The sequence below is a fragment of the Mesoplodon densirostris genome, chromosome 1, assembly GCF_025265405.1.
Source record: "Mesoplodon densirostris isolate mMesDen1 chromosome 1, mMesDen1 primary haplotype, whole genome shotgun sequence".
Taxonomy (NCBI): Eukaryota; Metazoa; Chordata; class Mammalia; order Artiodactyla; family Ziphiidae; genus Mesoplodon; species Mesoplodon densirostris.
This window is the reverse complement of record NC_082661.1, coordinates 79,127,360-79,139,723: the sequence shown is the minus strand read 5'-3', so window position 1 is coordinate 79,139,723 and position 12,364 is coordinate 79,127,360. Positions and strand designations below refer to the sequence as shown.

The following is a 12,364-nucleotide window of genomic DNA, read 5'->3' as shown; positions in this document are numbered from 1 at the left end:
TTTACTTTATTGTTTAACATTAATACAATTTGGAAATTTCAAATTGTTCAAAGCTAGATAGAAATTTATTGGATTGTAGGCATTTTATGTTATTTCCAGATTAAATGATTCATCACTAATTCAGATAGTAAATCCCTCTCTTTTTTTTGTATCAACAATATAGATGCCTAGTGTTTCTTCTGTTTTGCTTTGATAAACAATTCTGGTCTGACTTTTGAGGTACCATTTCTCTGAAGGGTTCCTTTTAATCTCTCTAATTAGTAGTTTAGGAATACTTAAACCCTCCAGAAGGCATTTAGCTTACTCCATATATCCCCAGCAACACTCACAGCATTTGGCTGTGTCAAGTGAAGTTAACCAAGCTTTAAAGCCATCCAAAGCCTTCCTTCATTAAACTCACAGGAAAGGAGTCTATCCACATTCCGTGTAATTTAAAAGATGTTGAAAACTTATGAGCAGTTCTGAGTGCAAGAGAAAGTTCTTGAAACTTCAAAATCAAAGAACGGGTTTGTCAAAATGACACAACTGCATCGAAACCAAAAGAAAAATTGTTTTGCTCCTTTCCAAAACGGAAATCTGCAAATAAGAGGCCCTAAAAAGTGCTTTTCAGTAGGTATGTTCTCATCAGCACATGCATGATGGTACCACATGCTGGAATCCTTACATTTCTTCAGACTGATGTTACTTTGGCTGAAGTATTTTCACACGGGCTTTTAGTAATTCTCTTGCTTTCAGAGAAATCACGGGCTGAGATGAGGATATTTTATAAACCTCTTCCTGTAATATCTAGTAAGCTTTCATCACATAAAGTCCTATTGTGTTCCTTTAACAGCAAAGACATCTTCATTATCAAAGAACGATGTTCATGTTTCTCTGTAAATGCTATTGTTACTCTATTTAAACTTTGATCTTGAATAACAGTAAAAAAAGTAAAATCTGTAGAACTGAAAAAATAATCTCTTCTATTAAAAATGTTTCTAGTGGTTTTACACAAACAGAAACAGTAACAAAATAAAGCAATTATTACAGAGTACTTTGACTAATTTACATATTAGTGATTTAAAATCTTTTTAAATTGAAGTACAGTTGACTTAGTATATGAGTTTCAGGTGTACAACATAGTGATTCGATATTGTTATATTTTATGAAATGATCACCATGATAAGTCCAGTTACCATTTCTCACCAAAGTTATTACAATATTGTTGATGGTATTCCCTATCTTGTATGTTATATCTCTGTGACTTCTTTATTTTATAACTGCAAGTTTGTACCTCTTTATCCCCTTTCCCTATTTTGTCCACCTTCCCATACCCCTCCCCCCTGACAACTACCAGTATGGTTTCTGTATCTATGAATCTGTTTGTTTTGTTTGTTCACTTTTTTTTTAGATTCCACATATAAATGAAATCATACAGTATTGATCTTTGTCTGACTTATTCCACGTAGCATAATGTCGTCTAAATCCATTCATGCCGTTGTCATAAACGGCAAGATTTCATTCTTTTTATGGCTAATATAACATTGTATATATTTACCATATCTTCTTTATCCATTCATCTATCGGTGGACACTTAGGTTGTTTCTATATCTTGGTTATTGTAATAATGCTGCAGTGAACATTGGGGTGCATATACAATTTCAAATTCGTGTTTTCGTTTCCTTTGGATCAGTACCCCAGAATGGAATTGTTGAATCATATGGTAGTTTTATTTTAAATTTTTTGTGGACTCTCCATACTGTTTTCCATAGTGGCTGCACCAATTTACATTCCTACCAACAGTGCAGGAGGGTTTCCTTTTCTCCAAATTCTTGCCCATATTTATTTGTTGTCTTTTTGATAATAGCCATCCTGACAGATGTGAGGTGATATCTCATTGTAGTTTTGATTTGCATTTCCCTGATGATTAGTGATGCTGAGCATCTTTTCATGTGCCTGTTGGCCATCTGTATTGTCTTCTTTGGAAGAATGTCTATTTAGGTCTTCTACCCTTTCCTTAATGTTAGTTTTTTTGATGTTAGTTGTATGAGTTCTTTGTATATTTTGAATACAAACTCCTTATCAGATATATCATTTGCAAATATCTTCTCCCATTGAGTATGTTGCCTTTTTGTTTTGTGATGGTTTCCTTCACTGAGCAAAAGCTTTTTAGTTTGATGTACCTTCCTTCATTTGTTTATTTTTGCTATTGTTGCCCTTGCCTGGGGAGACAGACACCCCCAAGATATTGCTAAGACCAATGTCAAAGAGTACACTGCCTATGTTTTCTTCTAGGTTTCAGGTCTTACATTTAAGTCTTTAATCCATCCTGAGTTTATTTTTGTCTATGGTGTAAGAAAGTGGTCTAGTTCTATTCTTTTGCATGTAGCTATCCAGTTTTCCCAACACAATTTATTGAAGAAACTGTCTTTCCCCCATTGTATATTCTTGCCTCCTTTGTCTAGATTAATTGACCATAGGTGCATGGGTTTATTTCTGGACTCTATTCTGTTCCATTGATCTGTGTCTGTTTCTGTGCCAGTACCATATGGTTTTGATTATAAAGCTTTGTAGTATAGTATATGTAGTTTGAAACCAGGAGCAGGTAGCCACCACTAACTGTCCCTTCAAACTTTTAAGGAACAGAAACTTTTCATATGTGCGCTCTTGGCTGTTTCTCAACTTGCACAAGCCATTTTCAGTTCAAGGCCCATTGTTTTTAACCAGTTGTCAGAGGGTGAAAACCATTACTGAGATTAGATACTGATCTGGAATTGAAGGCTTATTCAAATCTCATTTTGGGTCATTTAGTAAATTAAATAAGTCATCTTAAAGGAAAGAGAAAAATGGAATAATGTTCAGCATCATGAATTTTAACAGTTGTTGCGTTTTCTCGATTAGTGTTATCGATAACACATACTTAAACAGTCCTTTGCAGTTTATAAAGCATTTTCACATCTCATTTAATTTTAAAGGTTAGAGATCAGAAACTCCAATTCCAGTAATACTATTTCATTGTGTGAGTTTATTGGTGTAGTCAAATTGCATGTCTTATCTTCCACCTGCTCTAATGTTCTTTGACTGGAAAAAGATACTGTGACTATCTTTCAGGGGAGACATAGTAAGTGTTGATGATTAACGAACAAAATTGCAACCTTACAGGAATCTGCCTCACTTATATATGCACCGGTCCTTTCTCATGCTTATGGTTCTTGATTACATGTAACTTTGAGAGTTCAATACTTAACCCCTCCTCAGAACCTCTTTATCAAGTGGTGAAGCAGCAAGCATCGTTATTGCCAGTGAAACGGACCCATAAACAAGCCCTCTCCTGAAGTCAAGGACGGAACCCAGACAAATGAGAGGCTTCCATCAGACATTTACCAGAGTTGGTGGGCGGTTTCCCAAGCCTTGAAGTAAGTAAGCCAGTATGACCTCGGTCACCAGAAGCTTTGTCCCCCCACTGCTCTTCTCAGCCCTTTTTCTCTTCATACAGTCTCCTGTCTCCCTCTAGACACCTATTGTCTTTAGGCTCTCTCCACCTTTAGTTCATCCCAGATCTTCTCCCTGAGGCAGGAAAATAGTATCATCTTATTTACTCTAAGCTATAAAGGACTCCTGGGAGGTTGATTGTTTCCTGTTGCACCAGGTACTAGCCCTTACTTTTGGAACCCGAGACCCTGGGTGTTGACTGAGGACTGCCTTCAGGTAGATGGGGAGAGAGGGAGCGCCTGAACGCTCGGGTGTAAGGTGAGGGCACCATGGGTACCAGGAGGCTGGTCAGAAGCTCTGGAGCAAGTTCTGCCTCTTCCTCGCTCAGAAACTTAATCACTCTCTGGGCCTCAGTTGACTCATCTGTAAAGTGGACCTACTCTCCCTACTGTGAGGACTGCATAAGAATAACGTGCGCCCCGCAACTGTCTTGCTTGATGATTAATTCAACTCCTCGCCTCTCCCCACGCCAGTCCCAGGCCAACACTCGCAGTGTGTGGGGGGAAGTCGCCCTTAATGTTGAAGTGATTCAGTCCCCTTTTCAAATTCCGGCTCGCAAGCCACACCCTCTTCGGAGGGGCCCTCGTTTGGGAGGTGGGGTCCTCGCCGTCTTACCTCGCATCCCACCCGACCTGGAGGCTGGGCTTTCTGGTCTGACAGGGCAGTGTCGGACACGGAGAAGGCAGGGGGCGGGGTGGGGCTGGCAAGGCCCGGGCGGAGTCTGGGAACCTCCGCGCTTTCGGTTTTAAGGGCTCAGCGGGGGGGGGGGGGGGGGGGGTGGCGCACTCGGCCGGCCGATTGAAGGAGTCGCCGTGCGCGCCGCCGCGTCTGAAAGCCGCAGCCCCCCGCGGCCCCGGCTGGGTTGCGTCTGCGTCCCTCTCTCCCCGCTCGGCCCTGTCCCTCCGCTTCGGCTCACACCGGCTCCCCGTCCTCGCACCCCAGACCGCAGTGGCGGCGGCGCGGCCGGCGGGCGGTGACCACCCCTCGATCCAGGGCCTCCGCCAGGTCGCGTCTATTAACCTCGTGCCGATCCCGGAAAGCAAAGGGAACTTCACGGACTCTGGGACCCCAAGGTACCTGTCTAGGGGCGGTCTGGGTTGTAAAGTGGGGACTGCGTCTTTTCTGTTTATCGCCCGGAAAGGGAAGCTTTGTCGAGAGGTCTTCCGGGGCGTTGCGTAGAGTCATCTGCTCCTCCCGCGGACTCGGCTGCGGGCAGACGCTCGAGCGATTATTTACGGCGTGATCCCAGCTTTACAAACTATAGGAGTATTTATAAATGGAGCGAGGGAGCACTGAAAGGAAATATTGGAGATGGGTTTTCCTTGTACTTTCCTGTGCTTTGCAAAGTTCTCCTCCCCAATCGGTAAACAAAAAGGAATTCCATTTATGAAGTGTAGCTCACCGAGCGGTTGCATGTAGACCTGCCTTGCTTCAGCCTATTTGGTTAGGAAAATAACGTAATCCGTTGTTTCCTGGGACTTTCTCCAGCTTTCAGATTGAAAGGAGGAATTTCCCAAATTTTCTGGAGCGAGAATACACCCTGAGCCTCGCAGCGGAAGTCCGCAGCCACGGAGAACCGGACTCTGCAGTGTTGGCTGGCTACAGGCCAATCAGGCACAGTGGGAGAAAGAAGACATCGTCTCTGGAAAAAACTGAGCTTTACTAAGGTTTTCCTCCTGTTGATTTTGGTTTTCACGACTCCTTTAGCAAGACCTGTTGCTTAAGTAAGTATTGATTCTGCTGAACAATAGCGTTCACGGATGTCTTCAAAGCCACACTACAGGGTGATGACCTGGTGAGGGGGGTCAGGATAGTTGTCTTTTGCTGTGCTTCCAAGTTTCTCTTCCCTTTCTGTTAGCTCAGTGCCAGCAAAGTTATTGTAGTTAATTTGTTAATACAAATATTACTGTATGTTAGACATCATTACACTGTTTTACAGCTTTTTGATGTCAGAGATCATGGTTTAAACCCACTTTGATGACAATCTCCAACTCCATTTAGTTCCATAAAAATCAGATGGTTTGTGACTTTGTAAAGAAAATATTTGTTATATGTTTGAATAGATATTAGATGCACATGGTATAAAATTCCGAAAGTACAGTGTGTGCAGTGACAAGTCTCCTTTCCACCGTCAATCCCAGTTTCCCTCTCCAGAGGTAACCACTGATAATACCACTATATAAGCTCATTGTTACTATGTTTCTTTGATAACTTAGGCCAAACAGATTTGAAAAAGCTGCTTTTGAGCACCTGCACGCTAGTGACTTTTAAAATAAAAAATCCAACAATTTTATTATTTTAGGTTTTTTTGTTAGTTTCTGTCTTTTCTGTTTTTCTACTGACCACTCTGAAATGTCAGAGATTCAGGTCACTTTGTAGAGGGAACTTGCAACTCTGCAAACTAATGAATAAGTTAGTTTCTGAGTTCCTTGAGGTCAGATACCATGGTTTTCTCAACTTTGGAGCTCCCTAACAACCCGCCATAATTATTAGTGACCTGCCAACATCCATACACCCAGGCTTAAGGTTAACTGATAATCGAAGTAACCTGGTGCTTCACAGCCTCTTCCTCTTATGAGGAGCCAGTAACAGTGTGTTTGCCTCCCCAGCATTAGATTCTAGGTTGGTGTCCTGCTCGTTCTGACAGACACCTCCGTGGCCCTCTTCTCTACTGGGTAGCTGCTATAGTTTGTGAAGTAACTGGTATTTGGGAGTATTGTTTGTAGTGGGCAAGAGAGAGGGTGCATTTCCGTTGTGTGAATCCTGCCTTTGACACTGTCTTTGTGACCTGGGCTACTTAGATAAACCCTCTGAGACTTAGCTCCCTCATCTGTGAAGCGGTGATTCATAGCGTTATTTTGAAAATTAAGTAAGACAGTACGTATAAAGGGCTAGCCCTGTGCCTGGCACATGAAAGGCATACAGTAAGTAGCAGCCTTTGTTACTGTCAGGCTTTGTTATCGTTTCATACATTCATAAGATAGGTGAGTGCATGTGTCAGGGTACCTTATGGCTCAGTAACACCTTACAAGAAGGGTTAACTTTTGCTTATGAGTCTCTATGGCTCTGTCTTTGGCCCTTCCCTCTGGGACCCCACGCTGAGCTGCTACTTTTGTGGACCACCGATGTGGTATACGGAAAGAGAAGAGGCAGGTCTATCTACACGGTGGTTTTTAAAACCTGTGCTTGGAAATAAGCTTCATGTTACTTCCATTCACATTTCATTGATATGGTTGTCACTGGAGTGGGAAGTATCATCTTTCTAAAGGGGCAGAACCAGTAGAGATAGGCCTGGTAGTGAGGGGCAGCAAATACTTGATAGTAACACGGGTTACAGTTGTGAACCCAGAAGTTCATCAAAAGCTGAGAATTGAGTCACCCCAGGACACTTATAGCCACTGATTTATAAGCCAGAATGCCAAATTTTTCCTTTAATATATCTCCCCTGGGTACTAGGCATAAGAGCCTGTATGGAGCAAAATTTTCTTGATGGTGGATTTTGTCAAAAGACTGAATTAATTCTAAGCTACTAGGTTATATAAAAAACACAAAAACACAAATTTGGGTGTTACCAAAAGACTGTATCCAGAATATACCATGTTTTAAAATCCAGGTCTCCTTTTGGAACTGTTATTGTCCAAAGTCCAAGAATGAATTAGAGTGATGGCAGTGTATCCAAGACAAGGTGGAAATCATGACAGATTCTTGCTCTTTCTTTTTAGGCTCTTTACTTGTTATCAGCTAATTGTTTTCTTGTCAACCACTAATTGCATCATCTCATGATTTATTGTATTTATTCTTTTAAGCCGTCTGTTTCTTGAATAACGACTTTATTATTGTAATTATTTTCAAATCATGGTGATTAACCAGTTCTACCCACTGTGTGTTAATTCTTGCTGCCTTTGGTTTCATAGTAATTTTTATCACCCTTGCTCCAAGACTCTGAGCATTCCTTTCTCTTTTTCTGCTTATAGCTGGACATTTGTTGCTTGGGTAAGGCAATACGGTAAAATAATGTCCAAAAAGAACCTATTATGAAAGTAAATTTTAAAATATGTTTCTAAATCAATAAAAAAGAAATTTTGCCTAGTTATTTGTTAAGTAATTGAATAAATTGAGTTTGATTTTTTGCAACACAACTTTGCAAAACAGAAGATTGTATTTTAAAAGTAAATAGCAGCAAGCATGGAAAGAAAAGGAAAACATTGTTTTTTTCTTTTTAACCAGCATAATTTTGATACCAGTATCTAATATAGATGGCAAACAAAAACCAATAAAACTACAAATCAACTTCGCTTAAGGCTATTGCTCCCCAAACCCCACTGTAAATACTGTATAGTATTTAAGAAATGCAGGGAGCACTCAGCTTCACTCTACCTACTGGTATAATTTACTACCACACTAGATTAAAGGAATTCTGTGCAGCTGTTTAAGATTGAGGTATATTTATATGTATAGATATGGAAAAAATCACCCATTTGTGTTACTAATTGAAAAATACAAGGTCTAGAACTAAATACAGTATGTTCCTATTTGTGTAAGAAATTTTTTTCTCTGTGTAGAAATGTGTTATGTGTCTTTGAGTGCACACAGTTTTGCTTGGGGTGTAAAGAAGACTTCTGTAAGGATAAAAGCAACATTTATAGTGGTTGACTCTAGAAGAATAAAAAAAGGATTAGGGTGGAGGGAAGATACTTTAAAGAAATCCTTTTTTAAGTGTTTGAATTTTTAAATCATGTGCGTGTAATTCTTTTTAAAATAAATTGGTTTTAAAATGGCAGTTTTGGGTCAAAATAACCTCTCATAGATTTTAATAATTAATTCTTCTGCCTGTTTTACTGCTTAAACTACTCCACTGATTATTGAAGGTACATATAGTGAGTTGGAGGTGGAGGGCACCACGGGGCCGTGCACTCTAGAGGGATGGGTTAACAGCAGTTAGATTGAGCTGCTTGTGGCTAATGACAGTTTGTCCAGTCATTAGGAACCATTGACAAAAATAAATAATTCCAGTACAAGTACAGACTATGATATTTAGAACTACCTCATGGAGATTTTTTTTTTTTAAATAAAAAGTGTGTAATGTCTAAATTAAAAAATTATAGAATAAAGTAAACTTTTAAAGCATTTACTATTTTTAACCCTTTACCTACTAGAAATCTAAGGATATAAAGGACAAATGTTGCAGTTATTTGTATATAACTTTTACATGTCTTTAATCAGGATAATACATAATACCTCAAAAGTCACAGAAGCCCATACCTGAGTGTGGTAGTTATTCATCTTGTTCCACCCAAAACAATACAAAATTCCTAATACATTAAGTTTTAATTCAGTTAATAAACTGTAGGTTTTCTTCATGTGTATATCCTCGTTTCTTTATTCCTGATTTTCTGTTTAAAGTACAGCTGTCATGTTTGGTCTGGGACCAAGTCACTCTATTTAAATGAAAAAGGAACGGAAGTTTCTTTATGCTCCCCCCAAATTGCTTTATCAATAGTCATTCCTTGTTATCATCTAGATTAATATGTATGGTCTTACTGTCAAACTAGAAATGAAAAATAGAGAGGAAAGAGTAATGCACCAGTTCGTATGGGGTTTGGTATAAGATTTCACATATCTACTCATTAACTGAAAGTATCCTGCCTATGTATTGTTTTCTTAAAGTCTAAATAAATCAGAAGATTTTCATCAAAATATTAGAATCAAAGATCTCAATGCCTGATGTATGGGAGTGAACTAATGTGCTGACTTGATTGTTGCAGGCGGGTCAGATTCTGGTGTACATCATGTCCAGTTTCGAAGATGCTGACACAGAAGAGACAGTAACTTGTCTCCAGATGACTGTTTACCATCCTGGCCACCAGCAAAATGGAATATTCCAATCAATAAGTTTTTTTAACCGAGAAAAACTCTCCTCCAGCGAAGTGGTGAAATTTGGCCGAAATTCCAACACCTGTCATTATACCTTTCGGGACAAACAGGTTTCCCGAGTTCAGTTTTCTTTGCAGCTATTTAAAAAGTTTGATAGCTCAGTTCTCTCTTTTGAAATTAAAAATATGAGTAAGAAGACCAATCTGATTGTGGAAAACAAGGAGCTGGGCTACCTAAATAAAATGGACCTGCCACACAAATGCCTAGTTAGGTTTGGGGACTATCAGTTCCTGATGGAGAAGGAAGATGGAGAGTCATTAGAATTTTTTGAGATTCAGTTTTCTTTGTCAACAAGACCACTCTTGCAAGAAAACAACTGGCTACCACAGAAGCCCATACGTGAGTGTGGCAGTTATTCATCCTGTTCCACCCAAAACAATTCTCCTGTAGAAATGGGTGAAAATGAATGGTAAACGCACAGGGCTAAGGGAATCATGAGGGATGAAGAACTCTGTAGACACTTCACAGACATTCCACTTATTTAGAGTTTCTTAGTGTAGTATATTACTGTCATCTATTACTTTGTCAAATTTGAAATCTGGTGTTATCATTTGAAGTCTGTAACTTGTGTTAGTCATTGATTTAGTCACCTGTTGCATTGCTGGATATGTGAAGAATTACTGTAAGTGTATATCTGTGAGCATTAATGTACAAATAGTATCCTTTGTGATGAAGGAATAGTGTTCTCAAAATATGGTTATGTTACTGTCTTTTTATGCCTGATTTTGGTCCTATGTTTTATATTGTTTCATTTTGGTTTGTAAGTTTTGGTTTGGTCATATTATTTCACAGTAGTCATTTGTTTTCAAGGTCAGGGCTACAAACAAGTTATTATGGGTGTTGTAGCCTGTTGGTACTTGTAGTACCAGAGTATTGGAACAGAGCATAATGTTTTTTAGTGTGTCATTGTGGTTTTAATATGGGAAGACTTATTTGAGCAATAATACCTTGATTTTCTGTTTTTTTTTTCTCTATAGACTTATACTGTTTATTCCCAAGAATACCATTTTCCTTGTCTGTATTCAGTATCTAAAACCAATATTTTAAACATTTTAACGAACCACTGTGTTAAGTTTAGAATTCTTTTTCCCTTTTTTTGGCTGCACCACATGGCTTGTGGGATCTTAGTTCCCCGACCAGGGATTGAACACTGGCCCATGGCAGTGGAAGCGCCGATCCTAACCACTGGACTGCCAGGGATTCCCAATTTTTCATTTTTCTTACCAAATTTTAAATAGTTTTTTATGTACTACAGAGTTTTAAATTCCATGAATTCAAAATTTTAACAGCATCCGTGTACATAATAAAGTCAAAGTTTAATTTTCTAACCATTTTCTTTGAAACTCTTTCTGAAGAAAGGGAGGAACTGTTTTTAGACTGCTCTTAAGGGAGGACTGCAGTAGGCCGCAGGCAGAGGCTGTGGCTGGGGATTCAGACACATCCAGCTGTGCCCCTCAATGCATACTGGCTCCATTATTTGTTCCTCACCCCGCATGGAGGCACATGGCCACCAGTAGCTCCCAAGTTCTATGTTACCGATCACCCACCCAAAGAGAACCTTATCTCCTAATTCCAGTCCAAGAGAAGGGTCAGCTTGGGTCAGGTGCCCACCTGTCTACCAATCAACTTGCCTCAGGTCACGTTAAATAATGGCTGCTCCAGGGCTTCCCTGGTGGCGCAGTGGTTGAGAGTCCGCCTGCCGATGCAGGGGACGTGGGTTCGTGCCCCAGTCTGGGAGGATCCCACATGCTAAAGAGTGGCTGAGCCCATGAGCCATGGCTGCTGAGCCTGCGCGTCCGGAGCCTGTGCTCCGCAGTGGGAGAGGCCGCAACAGTGAGAGGCCCGCGTGCCGCACAAAAAAAAAAAAAAAAAAAAAAAAAAAGTAAATAATGGCTGCTCCAGTCAGTGACCATGTGGATAAGAAAAGCATTTTCTCAAAAAATGGCCACAGTGGGGTGTGGGTGAGGGCAAACAAAAATGTTGGTGTTTGATACTAGGTACTGCAGCTAAGTTGTGAGACTCGCTGTTCACCTCTTAAGGACTCACTTGTCCCAGGAAACTGATTTTTCTTGGGCTCTTTAAGTAAAGGGGTGTATTAATTGGTGCCAGTGTTACAGTCATAGGCAGTCTCTTCTTGAACCTGCAACTTTATGACAAGGGGGTGCTTTCCAATGGTGAAATCGCATATGCTATGTGATTATATAACCATATTCTAGAAGATTCTGTCTCTACTACCTACTGCATTGACTGACTTGAAGAAGCATTACTTTTAGGCTCTAACATGAGTGTAGTATTAGTTTTAATATGCCTTGTGGAAAAATTAGCTATAATCTTTACTACCAGGAGATAACTGTTCACATTTCATGTGTATATATTTGGTAGCTGATTCCATGTTATCTCATGGCCCTTTTAACATTTTCAGTTCTCTAACACTTGTTTAATTCCTTACAGTAATTGTTATCATCTGTTAAAGTAACAGGTAAGGTTACTATTTTACTTTCTGGAGCCTGATTGAAACAATTAGATCTTCCATTTCAGGTGATGACGGAGGATGAGCACTTGGAAAATTGTGATTAGAATTTACTGGGCTTCTAGTTGGTATGAGCTGTACCCAAGTCCAATCAGTCATCATTCTACTATCCAACCTACATGAAAATATTTATTTGGCCAGGTATCTATCTAAGCGATGCATTTAGGGCAGGGACACTGGTAAAAAAAAATAGGAAAGCAGCGGATTTAGCGCTGATGCTGGTTTCAACATTTTGTTGCTGGTGGAAGGCCACTGAGGGACTAGAGATGAGCCAGTTTGGCATTGCTTACTAGCATCTTCGTAGAAGAGACCATCGTGAGATGCAGGGGAACACAACAGCTTTCTTAATACTGTTAGTGGAATCATTTCTCAAAAACCCATATCAAGGTAGTAATATTTTAAAACAGGAAACTTCTGAGGTTAGACAGT

General features: G+C 39.9%; 2 protein-coding genes across 3 annotated transcripts in view; one reads left to right on the top strand and one right to left on the bottom strand.

The window, feature by feature from the left end:
* ALPK1 (alpha kinase 1) overlaps positions 1-4,239 on the bottom strand; it is a 133,951-nt gene extending 129,712 nt beyond the window's left edge. The window contains exon 1 of the mRNA XM_060105030.1: positions 4,087-4,239. The gene's annotated coding sequence lies outside the window, so the exon portion shown is untranslated. The remainder of the gene's footprint in view (positions 1-4,086) is intronic.
* Positions 4,240-4,242: 3 nt separating this feature from the next.
* TIFA (TRAF interacting protein with forkhead associated domain) lies at positions 4,243-10,349 on the top strand. 2 transcript variants are annotated; one of them, XM_060105054.1, is made up of 3 exons: positions 4,243-4,544; positions 4,960-5,195; positions 9,237-10,349. In XM_060105054.1, the coding sequence occupies exon 3, from the start codon at positions 9,261-9,263 to the stop codon at positions 9,816-9,818; it is 558 nt and encodes a 185-aa protein (XP_059961037.1). In that variant the 5' UTR covers positions 4,243-4,544; positions 4,960-5,195; positions 9,237-9,260; the 3' UTR covers positions 9,819-10,349. The 2 variants fall into 2 exon arrangements, with proteins under 2 accessions (XP_059961037.1, XP_059961046.1); XM_060105063.1 differs by lacking the exon at positions 4,243-4,544 and adding an exon at positions 4,673-4,834.
* Positions 10,350-12,364: the final 2,015 nt, after the last annotated feature.